Raw genomic sequence first — 16,895 nt, 5'->3', positions numbered from 1 at the left:
TTTTTGTCTTTCCTCCCTTTGGCCCGTTGTTGTTTTGCTTTTCATGTATTTTGAAAAAATTTTCTTCAATAAAAATCAAATTTTAAAATAAAATTCTTGAGGAGGTGGTAGACTCCCTTTAAAAAGAGTCAGCTGCTATGATAAGGGGTTTATAGCTGGAGTGGGGGTTCATGGAGGTGGGTTATGGCTGGGGAATGAGATTTAGTGTGGGAGTTATGGCTGTTGATACAGGGTTCAGTCAAAGGGGTTTCTAACTGTGAAGAGCTCACAATGTACATTTTTTCCCTATCAGTGTGTCTTTGGAATATGAGATGGAAATCCATGCAAACACAGGGAGAATATACAAACTCCTTGCAGATGGTTTTATGCCCTTGGTGGGATTTGAACATCAGGACTCCAGTGCTGCAAGGCTGCAGTGCTAACCACTGAGCCACCGTGTAGACCCTGCAAATTTTTATTCAGTATTTGCTGCATTCCCGTTCGGCCACAGGAAAATAGCCAACAGACCTGCGCAGGTGGCGCTTTTGGACAAAGTCGCGATGGGAGCGCAAAAAGTAGAGGCAGACCGGAGAAGACAGAGGCGTCGCCGGAGAGTTTTCAAGCAGCACTGGGGACTCCCCCAGTGCTGTTTCAGCGCAGGGGAACGCCCCCAGTTTCACAAGAAAACTCATTTACATGGGGAAGAAAGAAGATATTTCTCAGGAACAGCGGCGTGGATCAGAATAATAATGGTAACAGAAGAATTGCCTTTCTTCAGGCTATTCCTACATGTGAATATTCAACCAAAAATAGCAGGTCCGCACTCCTTGGGTTCCATAAAATATAACTTTTAATAAGCCATTAAAAGCTCACACAACATAGAACAATTTGTGAAAAAGTTAGAAAAAGACGCATAGTGCTTAAAAACGCCGACGCGTTTCGAAGCTTTACAGCTAAGGAGCTGTAAAGCTTCGAAACACGTTGGCTTATTAAAAGTTATATTTTATGGAACCCAAGGAGTGCGGACCTGCTATTTTTGGTTGAATATTCAGTTGTGAAGTTGCCTTGTCTAGTCCAGAGGTGAAAGGCCGTGCACCCAGAGGGAAATCTTGGAGCATACTTACAGTCCTATGAAAAAGTTTGGGCACCCCTATTAATCATAATCATTTTTAGTTCTAAATATTTTGGTGTTTATAACAGCCATTTCAGTTTGATATATCTAATAACTGATGGACACAGTAATATTTCAGGATTGAAATGAGGTTTATTGTACTAACAGAAAATGTGCAATATGCATTAAACCAAAATTTGACCAGTGCAAAAGTATGGGCACCTCAACAGAAAAGTGACATTAATATTTAGTAGATCCTCCTTTTGCAAAGATAACAGCCTCTAGTCGCTTCCTGTAGCTTTTAATCAGTTCCTGGATCCTGGATAAAGGTATTTTGGACAAACAATTCAAGTTCAGTTAAGTTAGATGGTCGCCGAGCATGGACAGCCCGCTTCAAATCATCCCACAGATGTTCAATGATATTCAGGTCTGGGGACTGGGATGGCCATTCCAGAACATTGTAATTGTTCCTCTGCATGAATGCCTGAGGATTTGGAGCGGTGTTTTGGATCATTGTCTTGCTGAAATATCCATCCCCGGCGTAACTTCAACTTCATCACTGATTCTTGAACATTATTCTCAAGAATCTGCTGATACTGAGTGGAATCCATGCGACTCTCAACTTTAACAAGATTCCCGATGCCGGCATTGGCCACACAGCCCCAAAGCATGATGGAACCTCCACCAAATTTTACAGTGGGTAGCATGTGTTTTTCTTGGAATGCTGTTTCTTTTTGGACGCCATGCATAACGCCTTTTTTTTTATAACCAAACAACTCAATTTTTGTTTCCAAAATGAAGCTGCCTTGTCCAAATGTGCTTTTTCATACCTCAGGCAACTCTATTTGTGGCGTACGTGCAGAAACGGCTTCTTTCTCATCACTCTCCCATACAGCTTCTATTTGTGCAAAGTGCGCTGTATAGTTGACCGATGCACAGTGACACCATCTGCAGCAAGATGATGCTGCAGCTCTTTGGAGGTGGTCTGTGGATTGTCCTTGACTGTTCTCACCATTCTTCTTCTCTGCCTTTCTGATATTTTTCTTGGCCTGCCACTTCTGGGCTTAACAAGAACTGTCCCTGTGGTCTTCCATTTCCTTACTATGTTCCTCACAGTGGAAACTGACAGGTTAAATCTCTGAGACAACTTTTTGTATCCTTCCGCTGAACAACTATGTTGAACAATCTTTGTTTTCAGATCATTTGAGAGTTGTTTTGAGTAGCCCATGATGCCACTCTTCAGAGGAGATTCAAATAGGAGATCAACTTGCAATTGGCCACCTTAGATACCTTTTCTTATGATTGGATACATCTGGCTATGAAGTTCAAAGCTCACTGAGGTTACAAAACCAATTTTGTGCTTCAGTAAGGGTGCATGCACACTACGTAATGCCGGGCGTGTATGAGAGCCGTACACGCCGGCGTTACAGCAGGGCTGCCGAACACTTCCCATTCACTTCAATGGGAGCGCTCGTAACAGCGGCGTTTACGAGCGCTCCCATTGAAGTGAATGGGAAGTGTTCGGCAGTCTGCCGTAATACCGGCGTGTACGGCTCTCATACACGCCCGGCGTTACGTAGTCTGAATGCACCCTAAGTCAGTAAAAAGTAGTTAGGGGAATTCAAATCAATAAAATGATAAGGGTGCCCATACTTTTGCACCGGTCAAATTTTGGTTTAATGCATATTGCACATTTTCTGTTAGTACAATAAACCTCATTTCAATCCTGAAATATTACTGTGTCCATCAGTTATTAGATATATCAAACTGAAATGGCTGTTGCAAACACCAAAATATTTAGAACAAAAAATGATTAAGATTAATAGGGGTGCCCAAACTTTTTCATAGGACTGTATATGGTGAGATCGAGACTTTATTCCTACATGTATTTAGTTTACAAAGGGTATTCTCTATTCTAGTGATAGAATCCCTTTAGCAGTAGCCACACTGTCTAAGAAAAGCTGATCTGCTGGTAGGCCATCGATATTAGAACGTTGGATAACACATTTAATATATGGGGTGATAACTTATGGGGGGCAGAGAACACTCCAGGTATTGTAGGGAGCTCCAAAAGGAGGTTTGACTTATAAATTTTCAGGGCACATTGCGCATTGCCGCCTCTCATTCCTGGAGAGCTGTGTGGCACGCTGCACACACCACCCATCCTGCTTCCCACCCCCACAAAATTTGTATGGCTCCCGATCACCTCCTCTTCTCCCACTGAACCTCTTGTTAAAAGTTTGAGCCCCAGCGCTGGCCAGACGGTTATGATTGGAGAGGGGGTGTAATTAGACAGTGAGGCTCAGTGAGGGAAATAAGGCCGTTGATACACGGTTGAGTCAGGGGGCCATGCCTAGGATCCAGCCAGGGAACACTACATTTGCAACCATGAAGAAGAGAGCGCTTGGATGCGTGCGCTGTAAAGAGGAATGGGGCTATGGAGACATGTCTGCCGGGGACATGGAGGCGACATTTCTGTATTACTCCCTCTTATTACAGCGCTCACCTGTACACATCAGATAGGCAGGACAACTGGTCTCTACAGTAACCGAAGACGCGAAGACACCCAATCACAGAATAGTTTGTTGGCAGGTCACCGCTGGTTGTTATGGTGACGATACTAACTAAAGGTCTCACAGGAGTAGAGAGAAACATTGGGAACTAGACGTCCCGAAACCGGTGAGTACAGTCTAAAGTAGCGAGCACTACCGAGAGCGCACAGGGGATATGGCGGCCCTCATAGCGTGATGTTACACTTGTAATAGACACTGCCTCAGTGTAACATGACACACGTAATACATACACCTCAGTGCAACACCACACGTTATACAGACAGTCCCTCAGCATAGTATCACACATGTAATACAAAGTGTCTATTATGTAATAGTGTTATATCACACATGTATACAGACACATGTATACAGACAGTCCTAGTTTATAGCTCACTTGACATAAAGACAATGTAATACCTCACATGTATTCAAAACGGTTCCCCTATGTTATATCACACATGTAATACAGACAACCCCCACGTAATATTACACATTTAGGGCTCATTCATAGCTGCGCCCGGTCTCCGTTCTGCAGGTTTCCGTTTCCTGCACAAAACAGGGGCAGGAAACAGAAACCTGCCGGCATGTTTGACGCCCATTCATTTGAATGGGCTTGAATAGTCTCCGGCCATGAGCGGTGGTGAACGTTTTATGCTCTCTGCGGCAAAACCGTTTTTTTTTTAAATCGGACACAGAGTCGGACATGCAGTACTCTGTGTCCGGTTTTAAAAAAAAATGGTTTCGCCACGGAGCGCATAAAACACTCACTGGTGCTCACGGCCGGACGCGGCATGAGAGGTTTCATGAAAACGGAGTTACAAACAGTGCTAATGTCATATCACACATGCACATGTAATAGAGACAGCCCCAGTGGTGTAACTAGGAATGGCGGGGCCCCATGGCGAACTTTTGACATGGCCCCCCCCCGACCGACGCTGAAGACCTCGACCGACCCCCTCCTACGCATTCCTGCGTGCTCTATTATGCCCCATATTGGCCCCTGCACACAGTATTATCCCCCATAGTGGCCCCTACACACAGTATTATCCCCCATAGTGGCCCCTGCACACAGTATTGTGTCCCCTGCACACAGTATTATATCCCACTGTGGACACCCATAAACAATTATTATACTCTGGGGTCTTTTCAGACCCCAGAGTATAATAATCGGAGATCCAGGGGGAGAAAAACATTAAAAAAACTCTGTTACTCACCTATCTTCCGGCTCCTACGCTGTCGGCCTCCGAAGTAGTCCATCTTCAATGACGTCAGATGTCACATGACCCGGGACGCAGGCCCCTAATGTCCCGAGCCCTGTGGCAGCTGCCTTTGCTGCTACGGCGGTAGTTACGCCACTGGACAGCCCCACTGATATATATATATATATATATATATATATATATATATATATATATATATATATATAGGAACGCCCCCTCCCATTCTGATAGTACTCGTCCATAGACGAGTACTGCGGGGTTGTTCCTCCACGCTCTCACAGTACAGCGCTATAGGCTGACTGTCAGGAACGCCCTTCTGACGGTGAAGAGCTGTGGTACCAGCACCAATAGCTCTTCACCTGAGGCACAAATCGTGAAAGCAGACAGTGCACTGAATTCACTTCCTGTATTCCTTATCAAACTGACAAAGCCGCCTCCTCCCCAGCTTACTCAGCAGAACACTATGAACTTCCCCTGTTTCTCTGAAAAGAAAACAGGTTCTTATAATATTTTTTTTCCAAATAAAGAACTAGGGCTTATTTTGAGGGTAGGTCTTATTTTACAGGTACTGGAGTGAATCAGAATCTTTTCTGATTCACTCCAGATGAATCTTGTAAAAGGGTTGAAGTTAGTTACCGTAACTTACATTCGCAGTTGATGGTGCAGTGTCAGAAGGCCTTAAACAAACTTACTGCCACTCTCTTTCTCTAAACACTTTGTGTGGCAGTAGCACCGTGCCCTCTCTATCTCCTCTCCTCTACGCTAAGGGGAAGGGGGGGGGGGTGCTGTAATGAACAACCAGGAGTGCCACCTTAATTCTGGTCACGTAGGTAGCCAAGCCCACGACATAGTAGCGGTTGGTAGGTGGGATCCAGGAGTCGGCACTCGGGAAGCAGGACTCTGGAGTGGGTGAGCGGATTTCTCCATGCCATGGCAGGAGGTAGCGGGGCACCTGACCTGGATGTTTGGGAGCTACGGTATGCCTGTTCTCATCAGTGACGTCATGTGACATAACCTAGCGTTGGAGGCGCTGACTGTAATTAGGGCTTATTTTTTAACTACGGCTTATAGTTCAAGCCTACTCCAAAAACCCTGCAAAATCAAGCTAGGGCATATTTTGGGGGTAGGGATTATTTTTGGAGCAATAGGGTATCACAATACTCATGATTACTAGAAATCTAATATAGATGCTGATGGAATAATGAGAGAAGGACTCAGTGATATCTGTGTCTTTACATAGAGAGATAACAGACACAGCTGAACAGCAAAGCTGTAGATAACAGTGAGAGCAGTGAGTGATGTCATATGTCCTATCTTATCACTCAGGTCTGGCTCTATGGAAATGCTGTCTAAACAATGGGAGGAATAATTTTACATAGCAGGAAATTAAAGCAGCATTGCTAAAGCAATATATTTAGGAAAACTTTTCGATTTACATAAACCAGCAGTATAAATAGGATCCTTCAGCTGGGAATACCCATTTAATGTAATATCACACATGCAACACGGACATCCGCCCTTGTAATACAGATGCCCTATTGAGCAATTTTGCTTGTAATGCAGAAGCACCTCTATGTAAGGCCTGGTTAACATCTGCATTCGGTAATCCGTTCAGGGAGTCCGCATGGGGCCCCCCTCCCCCCGAATAGACTACTGAATGCATTGGCAAGCGGTGTACAGTGAAATCACACAGACCCCATAGACTATAATGGGCTCTGTGTGCTTTCCATGCGGTGTCCGCACAGAACATGCAGACAGAAAAGTACTTCTCGATCCACTTTCCTGTCCGCATGACTCGTGCGGAGACTGCATAAAAAACACACGGACACCGTTATAGTCTATGGGGTTCATGTGCGTTCATTGAACACCACTTACAAATGCATGTATGAATGTAGTCCGTTCGGAGGGTCCTCATGCAGACTCCCCGAACGGATTACCAAACGCAGATGTGAACCAGGCCTAACGTGACATATGATTTATATCTGCTTCCTATTTAATATCACACATGTAATTGACTCATCCCCATGTAATATTATGTACTACATAATATCTCACATATAATAAAGACAATTCTCATGTAATATTAGTGTAATATCATTGTGTTCTAAATATAATGTATATGAAAATAAATCCTATAATGAGTCAGGCACTGGCTTCTGGAGGTCCTGTATTTAAACATAGATTTTTTTTTGTGTAAGACAGTGCCCCCTGATTCATTGAAGTGACTGAAGATGCCAGCATGTAGGTCACAGAGCACTTACTCATTCAGATATGCATGACGGCTTATGTGATGTATCTTCTATCCACTGAGCATTGAAGAGATGCTCTCCCCTTATTTAATGTTATGTACGGTACAGTCTGCAGTAATAGAACTATAGCTAGTGGACAATACCTGCTCCTCCATGGTTATATTACACAGTTACTGTAGCTCTGGAGTATAATTCAAACTGTAACCCAGGATAAGTAATGTAAGTACATAGTGTATCCACCAGCTGAATAGTGAGTGCAGCTCCAGAGTATTATACAGGATGATTCTCAGACTTAGTACAGAAAAAGTGGGGGAGGTTTATTATTGAGCGAAGCGTAATAATATTGACCTAAGTTTTCTCATCTGAAATGCCACAAAGCAGAATTTACTCTGCCCTTTGCACTTTCTAAAAAGTGGGTGTTGTGAGGGTGGGGCCAGTAACCCCAATTTTATGGCGTAAATGATGACTGAAATATGAACCAGCAAATCAGTTAACAGACCCTCTCCATAGTGTGTGAAGTGCGCGTATGCTGGCACCCATAGAAATCAATGGGATCTGTTTTAACGCCGCTCATTCTGAATGAGTTTACGTTCAGAATGAGCTGAGCGTAAACTCTGTGTGAAGGCTTCCTAAGGCTGAAGCCCCAGATCACGGAAACGTAGCTTTTTTTGTTGTAGATTTTGTTGCGCTTTTTTGAGCCAAAGCCAAGATTAGATTGAGCAGAAGGTAGAGGTGTAAGAACTTCCTATATCTGTCCCATTCCTTCTGTAGCCATTCTTGGCTTTGGCTCAATAAACTGCAACAAAAAAAGCATGCGTTTCCGCAACGTGGGGCCTTAGCCTAAGCTAAAGCTCTGCGGAAAGAAACGTCGTGAACGCATTGCGGTTCTTTCTGCAGCACTTTTAAAAGAAAGTTCATAGAGTTTTCCTCTGCGGACTTTCTCTTAACATTATATCCAAGGGAAAGCCAACAGCATTTCCGTAGATATAATTGACATGCTGCGATTTGCAAAGCTGCAACGGCTGTGCAAATCGCAGCGTGTCCGCGCTGCGATTTCTTCCGCAAAGTGGGCATGGGATTCACATGAATCCCATCCCCTTTGCTTGCACTGTAAAACGCCGCGATTTTTCCCGCAGCGTCTCCGCCACAGGCAAATCACGGCATTTACGTCCCATAGGGGCCCCGGCTTTAGACGCCGCATTTTGACTGTGGCATTTTACAATCACTGCAAAGAGGATGGGATTCTAAAAAATACGAGCAGCGGAAATGCTACAATTTTCAAAACCGTTGCAGACTTTCTATCAAAGTACTGTGGGAAAAACTGCAATGTTTCGCTGCTGCAGTTTTTCCCAAAACACTTTTTTGCTGTGGCCCACTATGTGGGATCCTAGTTTAAAACTTATTTCAATAACCTAAATAATAAAAAAAATGTTATACCCTTCAAAATCACTTGTACCAAAAAACATGAAAATGTACCTAGTCATGAACCAGATAAAATGGATATGAAGTGATAAAAAAAATAAATAAATAAAAAGTTCAGTGGGTTGGTACAGTGAGACGGAGTTGGAAATATTTAATGACGACTTTGTCCTCTTACTACCTAGCTCAGCGGTTCTCAACCTGTGGATCGCGACCCCGGCGGGGGTCGAACAACCAAAACACAGGGGTTGCCACATACCTCCCAACCGGTGGGAGGTATGTCCCGGTTTCAACTGATCGGCACCCGGAGGACGCCGATGAGTTGAAAACACAGGCGATTAAAGCAGGAGCTGTCACAGCCAGCTCCTGCTTTAACGCTGTGCTGCGGCTTCTTTATGTGTAGCCGCGATGTGATGATGTCACATCGCGGCTACAACTATATGAGTGAGCGAGACTGAGCGGGCAGCGGGGGAGCGTTGGAAGGTGAGTGTAAGTGTGTTTTTTGGTTTGTTTTAAACATTAAGGTGGAACATAATGAAGGGGCAGATGAAGGGGGGGACGGCATGACATTGGGGGCAGAGATGGAGGGACATGAAGCTCTGGGCAGAGATGGGGGAACATGAAACTGGGGAACAGATGGGGACATGAAACTGGGGGAAGAGATGGGGGACATGAAACTGGGGGCAGATGAAGGGGTTATATGAAACTGGGGGAGAGATGGCGGGGGGACATATAATGTACGGGTGACTGTAGGAGGATTATACTGTGTGGGAGCACATGAAAAATTAATGAGAATGGGCGGAGTCAACATAAAAGTGGGTGGAGCTAAATTCGCTGCAGCGCTCTGCGCGCGCGCCGCATATTTTCTCCCTCTTTCTAATCTTCAAAAGTTGCGAGGTATGCCTAAAGCCATCAGAAAATACACATTTCTGATGGCTTTAGCCACTGAGAAGCCGCGCTACTCTCTGCAGCAACGCTATTCAGCTGGAACGCACGCCGTTATGGACGCATGTTCCAAACTGAATACTCCTGCTCTGGAGGGCTCAGGCAGTCTCACTGTTGGACTTTTCATACGTTGGAGGATTTGGAGCCCAAGCATCCCTGAGTTCTAGGAGTGTAAGGATGGAGTCCTGAAGGAGAAGGGCAGTACTGAGTGAAAAGTTGGGTTGTATGGGTGTAGAGGTTACCCTGGAGTAGGCTACTGTGGTAGAGATGGGACAGAGGTCTCAAGCCTTGGTCTGCAGCCACACTTTAGCCAACAGCACAGAGCTATTCCTTGCAGATCTATAGGTGCCATACTAATGGGCCACAGGGCCAGAGTATACTTTACGAGGGCCCCGAGGAGAGGAGTTGCTGTTCCATGTTACCAGTGGGCATCAGTGCAGTCTAACCTCTGGCCACAGAAGGAGAGTTGTCCAAACTGAGTACCTCCAGCCAAGTGATGTCCCAATGGGTGGGGATTATTTGATGGTGACAAGAAGCCATGGCAGTTGCTTTTGACCATTGACATCACCAAAGTGATGGGAGAGCTGGTGAACAAACTTCTGTGCTGGCTGCAGGTTGGTCTTTTGGAGAATCCCTGATGAGTGCCCCAGGGGTTTATTAATCCCAATGAGGGCAGAGGAACAGCTTCTGGGACCTAGCCAAGTGTGACTGACTAAGTTTTGGAGAATTCAAGTGTAGCAGGGAGGTAAAGCTGAGAGTTCAGAGGAAGAAGGGCAGAGTCTGTGGTTCTACAGCTCCTTCTTGGCTATGTGGACCAGCACCCTGTGGTTAGATGACCCATCCATACAGGTTCAGCTTGGCTGTTGAGTTAGGAAGAGCACGACGTGATCAAATCCAACTACTTTCAAGCAATCAAGCTGTTGACTAGGAGATGAAGACTGGGATGAATGAAAGTAAGGGGAAGACTTAGGAAAAACTGTGAGGTCACAGCAAGAACTTCTCCAGCCACGAACTGAAGAACCTTTGCGGTCAAGCACTGAAGTGAGAAGTCCCCTTCAGTTCCAGTTCCTGCATCCAGTTTTTTTCCCCTACTTTTATGTGATTCCTATGATTAGCTTGGTTTTAGCCCCTGACACTGGATGACTTCCACTAGCTGCTGTAGCATGCGCTGTGGTCTTCATATTCCTGGTTGGAGCATTCCTCAAGTGGGCCAAGTAAAACACTTACTTGGGACTAGGCATTGGGCATCCATGTGCAAGGTAGATTCCTGGGAGCAATGGTGCCCCAGGTGTGCTTGGTGAATTCCTGGCAGGGTTAGGGTGGTAAAACTGTATTGGGCTTGTAGCCATATGAGGCTAGCGAGAACCTCCATGTGTAGGACGAGGTGCTGGACAGTAGGTTACAAGGCTCGATTGTAGCGCTTTTAGGGGGCATTCACACTTACACCCCATGTCCGCCCGCCCTATTCCCCGGAGAAACCGTATAGGGGAAGGCTTCCTGATGGTCAGTTTTAAAAGCCATTCATTTTTAAAGCAAACCTTCAGTCCTCTCCGCAGTGAAACCATTCTTTTTGCATGGACATAAAGTCGGACATGCAGGACTTTGTGTCCATCCAGAAAAATGGTTTCCCTGCAGAGAGGCTGCATATGGGCACTAGCGGTTTGCTTTAAAAAAAACCCATTCAAATGAACAGGGGTGCAAGTGTGAATGCTCCCTTACAAACATCTGTCACTGTACTGTACATACAGGGCTCAAAATCTAAGTTCCCTATCAGTATGTCTTTAGAATATGGGAGAAAACTGGAGTACCTGTAGGAAAACTACAAAAACACCAAGAGAATATACAAACTGCTTGTAGATGTCTTCGGCTGGAGTCAGTGGTTTGCAGCAGTGGTAGCCCCGGAGCCACCAGTCATTGTCCAGTTTACGCCAGGCAGGAATGGCCTTGTACCGCATGAAGGGCCCGTTTCCTTGCTCTTAGTAAGTAAGCTGCTTGAAGTACAGCTTGAGGGGAGGTTTGTTTGTAAATGTGGAAAACAACTTGGAATGGAAATAGCTTGGAAAGCTTCTTAGATTGGTTGAGAAGAGAAGCTAGATTTTACCTGACAATTCCAAGAACTGGGCACCTTAGGATGCTGGGGAGTGAGAGGAAGGGTTCTTCGATGTGGCGATCAGTGTATCCCCCTCTTAATGGTGGAAGTGTGTTGTTTGTCGCCACAGCCTGTGATCTTGTGAACTGGGTCTAACTTGTTTTATAACACTTGTTATTGAATAGTTCCACTATAGTGGTCAAGTGGACTGTGTTGGTGCTGAGCTCTGGGAGGTTGCTTTAACATCATTCATATTGCTGTAAACATAACCCATATTCTGAGTGTCAGGTCAGCACTAATCCCCCTGACAGCTGTAATCTGCTTGCTAAGGATAGATTAATGTCCCTGAATGGAACAGAAATGGAAGATGTGAAACAGGGATTTCAGGACACAGCAAAGTGGAGTGTCAGCCTAACCCCCCTCCCCTTCCCTGCTCCTAGGGGGCATCAGACATGATAGAAGGAATAAAGAAGACACAATGTGAATCCTTTCCCTATTATATAAGTAATATGCAAATCATTCTTAGAGGAGGGAGCGGGCACAAGTCTATACACTGTGGCCATGTGAGATATAACAATAGTGCAACCACAACCCTATGAAGTATGAGGCTGCAGCCTGTGTGCTGGACTCTGTACTGCAGATAGCAGCGGTCTTCATCCTGCAGCTCATTTATTACCACAAGTTGAAGACTACTGGTATAAGGTTCCTCATCCCGCTGGGGATGGTTAATAGAGGTGCACATCAATAGTGATGGGAGTTGTATGCTTATAGTTATGAATGGACCTTAATGTCATCATGCTATGAATAGTCAACCAAGATTTTGCTCAAATACCTCAGTATTAAAAGCTTACATTTTCCATAACCGGGTGATTAATTATCATGTATTATATGATGGACACACCAGTATAACGCCCATCATCACTATCTGGTAACATCTGTTATCTATACCCATATAATTCCTCACATCATTACCTTTTAGCTACGTTGTTAATTCCAGCCAGTACTATGCATTATCATGTTTGTTGGCGATACCCGAACGGCTCTCAACATTATTATCTATACTCACTATCATTACAATATACTGTACGTTGGTCATACCAGAATAATTCCCTCAGCAGTACAATCTCTATCTATTATTGCTAGTGTTATCGCCCTTCATCACTAGTTGTTTGCTGCCTTTGAGCACATTTTGCTGTACTTTACAATCTATTTATTATTATTATTAATAATAATAATAATAATAATAATAATATGATTCAATATGAAGGCAAAACCGAAAATTTACTGCAGCAGGAGTGGCATCCAGCTCCATCTCAACCTTTTTTCTGTTTGGAACAAAATTCTGACCGATGGTCAAACATTAAAGGAACTTATTATATTGTAGAAGAAGGGGACAACATATAGCAATTCATGTTGCGTCTAAGAAATGGAGAAGGAGAGAGATATTGTTTTACTGATAGATGTTAGTGGATATTTCCTGCAAGCGGAGTGCCACGCCATGCCTTTAGAAGTCAAGTAGTGCTCCCTTTCCCCACTTTAGCTTCATTTTCATGTTGTAGGGAGCTCAAATTGGGGCTTTGCTGCCTGTCCATTACTATCAGGATGATATCCGGGTGCAGAATCTAAAGAGTTATATCTGGTTATACTATCTCATATAGTTTACCCTTTTAGGTTCACCTGTGAGGAAGATATATTTAACTCTAGGAAGAAAATAATCTGTAGTAAATATCAGTTGTTGAGTCTCTTTTGGTTTCGGAGGAAAGCTGACGGACATCCAGTATAGGTGAGTGTATCACATGGCTTTCCTAGGGTCCTGAAATATTGAATCTGCTGCTTATAAGAGCAAGAGATCAATCACGCTACTGCATAACAGCTGACTTAGGAGGAGAGTGACAACTCTTGTGATAACTGTGGACATTTTAATTGTCACTCAGCTTTTCCAGAAATAGATATAAGTTAGAAACTGTTAAGTAGAATTAGAAGAGGAGTCTGCGGGGGGGGGGGGGGCTTATTCACTGAAGTCTGTTGTTTGCCTGTCCAGTAAAGTTGTTTGTTTGATGAGAAAGTCTCCTCAGCATAGTTGTTGCCTGAACATGATGGCTGCTACAGGCTGTGCATGCATATATGTGTGTATGAAGGTCATTGTTGATTTACTGGAGGAAGAGCTGTGGTACCCAGAAATAATGCTTCATTCTCTTCTCAGATGTACTGAGCCCCTCAGACATGCCAAGCAGTATCCAGAGCAAAGTCCAAGCTCCGCGCAATCCAAAGCTGACCAGACATGAAGAGGCCGCCAACATGGTAATAAGTGCTCCATAAATTGGGTCGTTTTTTTATCCATCATTGCAAGGCTTAGTCTGACAGATGTCGGTGACTGAACCCAGGGATTATCCAGGGCACAAACAAATCAAGTCAAACAGCTGTTCACAAATAATGCTTGCCCCCCACCAGGACCATGACTTCATCTCTGCCTCAGGTTCAGTGGGGCAGGTAAGGAGGTATCTCCACACACATTAACTGCTTAAAACAGGATCAAGGACCAGTACCTGCACCGAAAAAGTTAATGCATATTGTGCCCACGGCCGTAAAGTATAAGCAGGGGTTAGGTATTAAGCCAGCTCCACATTGCATTGCTCATATCAGGGGCCAGAGCAGTGCCAGTAAAAGCAATGTATATTGTGCCGACTAATACACTGTCTACCAATAAGTATTTGGACACCTGTAGTCTGAGCGGCAATTACAGCCTCAACCCTCAGGGGCATGCTTTCCACAAGTCCTTGTATGAGGGCTAATTGGTATTTTATTCCATTCGGCTTGGAGAAGACAGGTAAGTTTTTTTTCACCAATTTTGGACGGCTGTTGCACCCCTTAGTTCGGCGATCCAACTCTTCCCAGAGGTGCTCGATAGGGTTCAAAATGGCGTTGTTATCCTGGAAGTAACATTGGTCTGACCCAAAGAACCGCCATAATGTAAGAAGCACACTGTTATCTAAAATAGTGCAATAGGTGTCAGAATTGAGTTTACCATGCACTGGGACAAAGGGTCCCAGTCCATACCAGGAGAAGCACCCCCAGACCATAACTACACTTCCGCCAGACTTTACTGGGTGTCCAAATACTTATTGGTAGAGAGTGTATAAATTATCAGTAAGGGCTGGTAAAGAGTAGTGAAGCTCCACACGGCTAGGACCAATATCCATGTCAACAAAAGTAACGTATATTGTGCCCTCTACTCTAAAGTATCAGTGAGGTCAGGTAAGGAGCCATTTCCACACGGCACTGCTCAGGAGCTTACATTTGTACCACTAAAAGTAATGTATTTTGTGCCGACTACTTTAAAGTATCAGCAGGGTAAGGAGCCAGCTCCACATGGCACTGCTTCTATCAGGAGCCAGGGCCAATACATGCAGAGTAATGGCTTATTGTCCTTCTGCTACAGGTTGCCTGCTACAAATTACAAGGCTCAGGAAATTTACTCCAATGTGACTTACACATTAATTCCTATATGAAGGACATTCTAGTAAAATCAGACGACACTGGTGGTATCACTACTAGTCAATACACACTAGTGTAGTATGAGTCAACTGTAAGGACAACATCGTTTAAAAGGAGTCAAATAGAACATTTTCATGCTTTCGTCATCCTTCTTGATATAAGTTTTTGGAGCGACTCAGCTCAAGCATGTATTATTTGTAATGGAGTGATCAGTACTAGGGGTACTGTTCTAATGTCAAATATTCAGTGTTTAGTGTGCTGGTGCATCCATCTGTTAATACAGATTCCCTCGTTCTTCCTGTTAGATGACCCTGACTCCATCAGCATTTCTGCGAGAGATGTCATTTACAACAGAGCAGCGATTGGCCAACACTAGAGAGATGCATCCTCCGAGGATCATTCAGATACTTGATATGAGTGAGACCACCCATCAGAAGGTGCGTACTGTTTTCTGGTATATTTAGTGTTGCATATATTTTGTATTTTATATCTAAGGGATATGTTGCTTATTTCTTCACAGTTTTAGCCTTAGTTCAAGATGGGGATTCCGTGTGTGCATATTCCGTCGTGGCTGCCGCGACGGGTTGCCGGTGCAGTGCTTTCCGCTCCAGATTAGGCCCAAATGAATGGGCCTGGTCCGGAGGGAGCCGATGCGAGGCAGATGCCGCAGCTGAATCAGCCACAGAATCCACCTGAAGAAAGGGCAGCTTGCTTCTTTTTTCCACTAGTGGGAACAATATGTTAGCGGAAAAAAGAATCCAATGGTCTACATAGACCTCTATTGTGAGGGGGCAGATTCTGAGAAGGATTCCGTGCCAAAATCCGCCCACTCTTGCCCCGTGTGAACTAGCCCTTAGTCTGCTAGTTAGAGACATAGCCTTCATGCCTGGTTTAGATTTGTTCAAACTGCCATGCTGTTTCTGAGGAAATATGGAGATGAGCGGACTCCAGTTGCATATGACACTACTTATCTAATGAGAAAACAGCAGTATCAAACGGATTGAAATAAGAGGTTGCTGCTCAATCAGTTGCAGTCATTATAGCAGCTTTATGTGACGGAGGCTTCCAGGGCCTATGTGTGACAGCTGTTAATAATATATTTGCCTCCTGTTATGACTTATTCTCAATGTTTCTTGTAGTTCTCCTCGGTGGATGTAGAGCAAGCCCTTTTCCAGCCTTTCCCATCAGAAATTGTCTTCCAGAACTACATTCCCTGTGAGACGTATGAAGTTCCACTAATCTTAAGGAACAATGACAAGGTGAGCTCCTGCCTCCTGTATGTGTATTGGTTACATATCATATCATACAGCATATGGTGTATATGGGTAGTTTATCATACATACTTATCTGTTATGGCCCAGGGGCAATAAAGCTTTTAAGTGTAGTGTAAATCTCATCGTCATTACTTTTTACCTTTTCAGGTTCCTCGACTAGTAAAAGTCACCCAAGAGAGTTCACCATACTTTCAAATTATCAGTCCCAATGATGTGTGTCACAAAGTGGCTCCAGGCATGCCATCAACTTTCCGTATCCTCTTTACACCTGAGGAGAATAAGGTAATCTAAAGGCATGTCCACTGTAGGTGGAGGACTCATCACTAGAAGCTTCCTGCTTAGCATCTTCTATGGCCCCTCTCAGTCATTACAGACAAGATTGTAGAAATGGGAGAAGAGTTAGTAGAATGACGGAGTTCCATACGGAGTTCATTTCTTGTAGTGACAAATGCTTGTTAGAGATAATCTTTCATCTTGGAAAACAGCCCCAAACTACTAGAATGGGTGGAAGCTGAATAGCTGAAGAGACACAGAGTCTAACAATGTTATTACTATCTGTGTA

At 44.3% G+C, this 16,895-nt stretch overlaps 1 protein-coding gene across 1 annotated transcript in view; it reads left to right on the top strand.

The window, feature by feature from the left end:
• Nucleotides 1–3,703: 3,703 nt before the first annotated feature.
• The window catches only part of HYDIN (HYDIN axonemal central pair apparatus protein), an 84,245-nt gene continuing 71,053 nt past the window's right edge, over nucleotides 3,704–16,895 (top strand). Inside the window, exons 1-5 of the mRNA XM_075282213.1 lie at nucleotides 3,704–3,769; nucleotides 13,768–13,865; nucleotides 15,365–15,496; nucleotides 16,199–16,318; nucleotides 16,481–16,615. Of these exons, the coding sequence (XP_075138314.1) occupies nucleotides 13,788–13,865; nucleotides 15,365–15,496; nucleotides 16,199–16,318; nucleotides 16,481–16,615 (465 nt within the window). The 5' untranslated portion in view covers nucleotides 3,704–3,769; nucleotides 13,768–13,787. The remainder of the gene's footprint in view (nucleotides 3,770–13,767; nucleotides 13,866–15,364; nucleotides 15,497–16,198; nucleotides 16,319–16,480; nucleotides 16,616–16,895) is intronic.

This window comes from Leptodactylus fuscus, chromosome 7 (assembly GCF_031893055.1).
Source record: "Leptodactylus fuscus isolate aLepFus1 chromosome 7, aLepFus1.hap2, whole genome shotgun sequence".
NCBI lineage: Eukaryota > Metazoa > Chordata > Amphibia > Anura > Leptodactylidae > Leptodactylus > Leptodactylus fuscus.
Note: the sequence above shows the minus strand (reverse complement) of the source record. Positions and strands in the feature narration are given on the sequence as shown.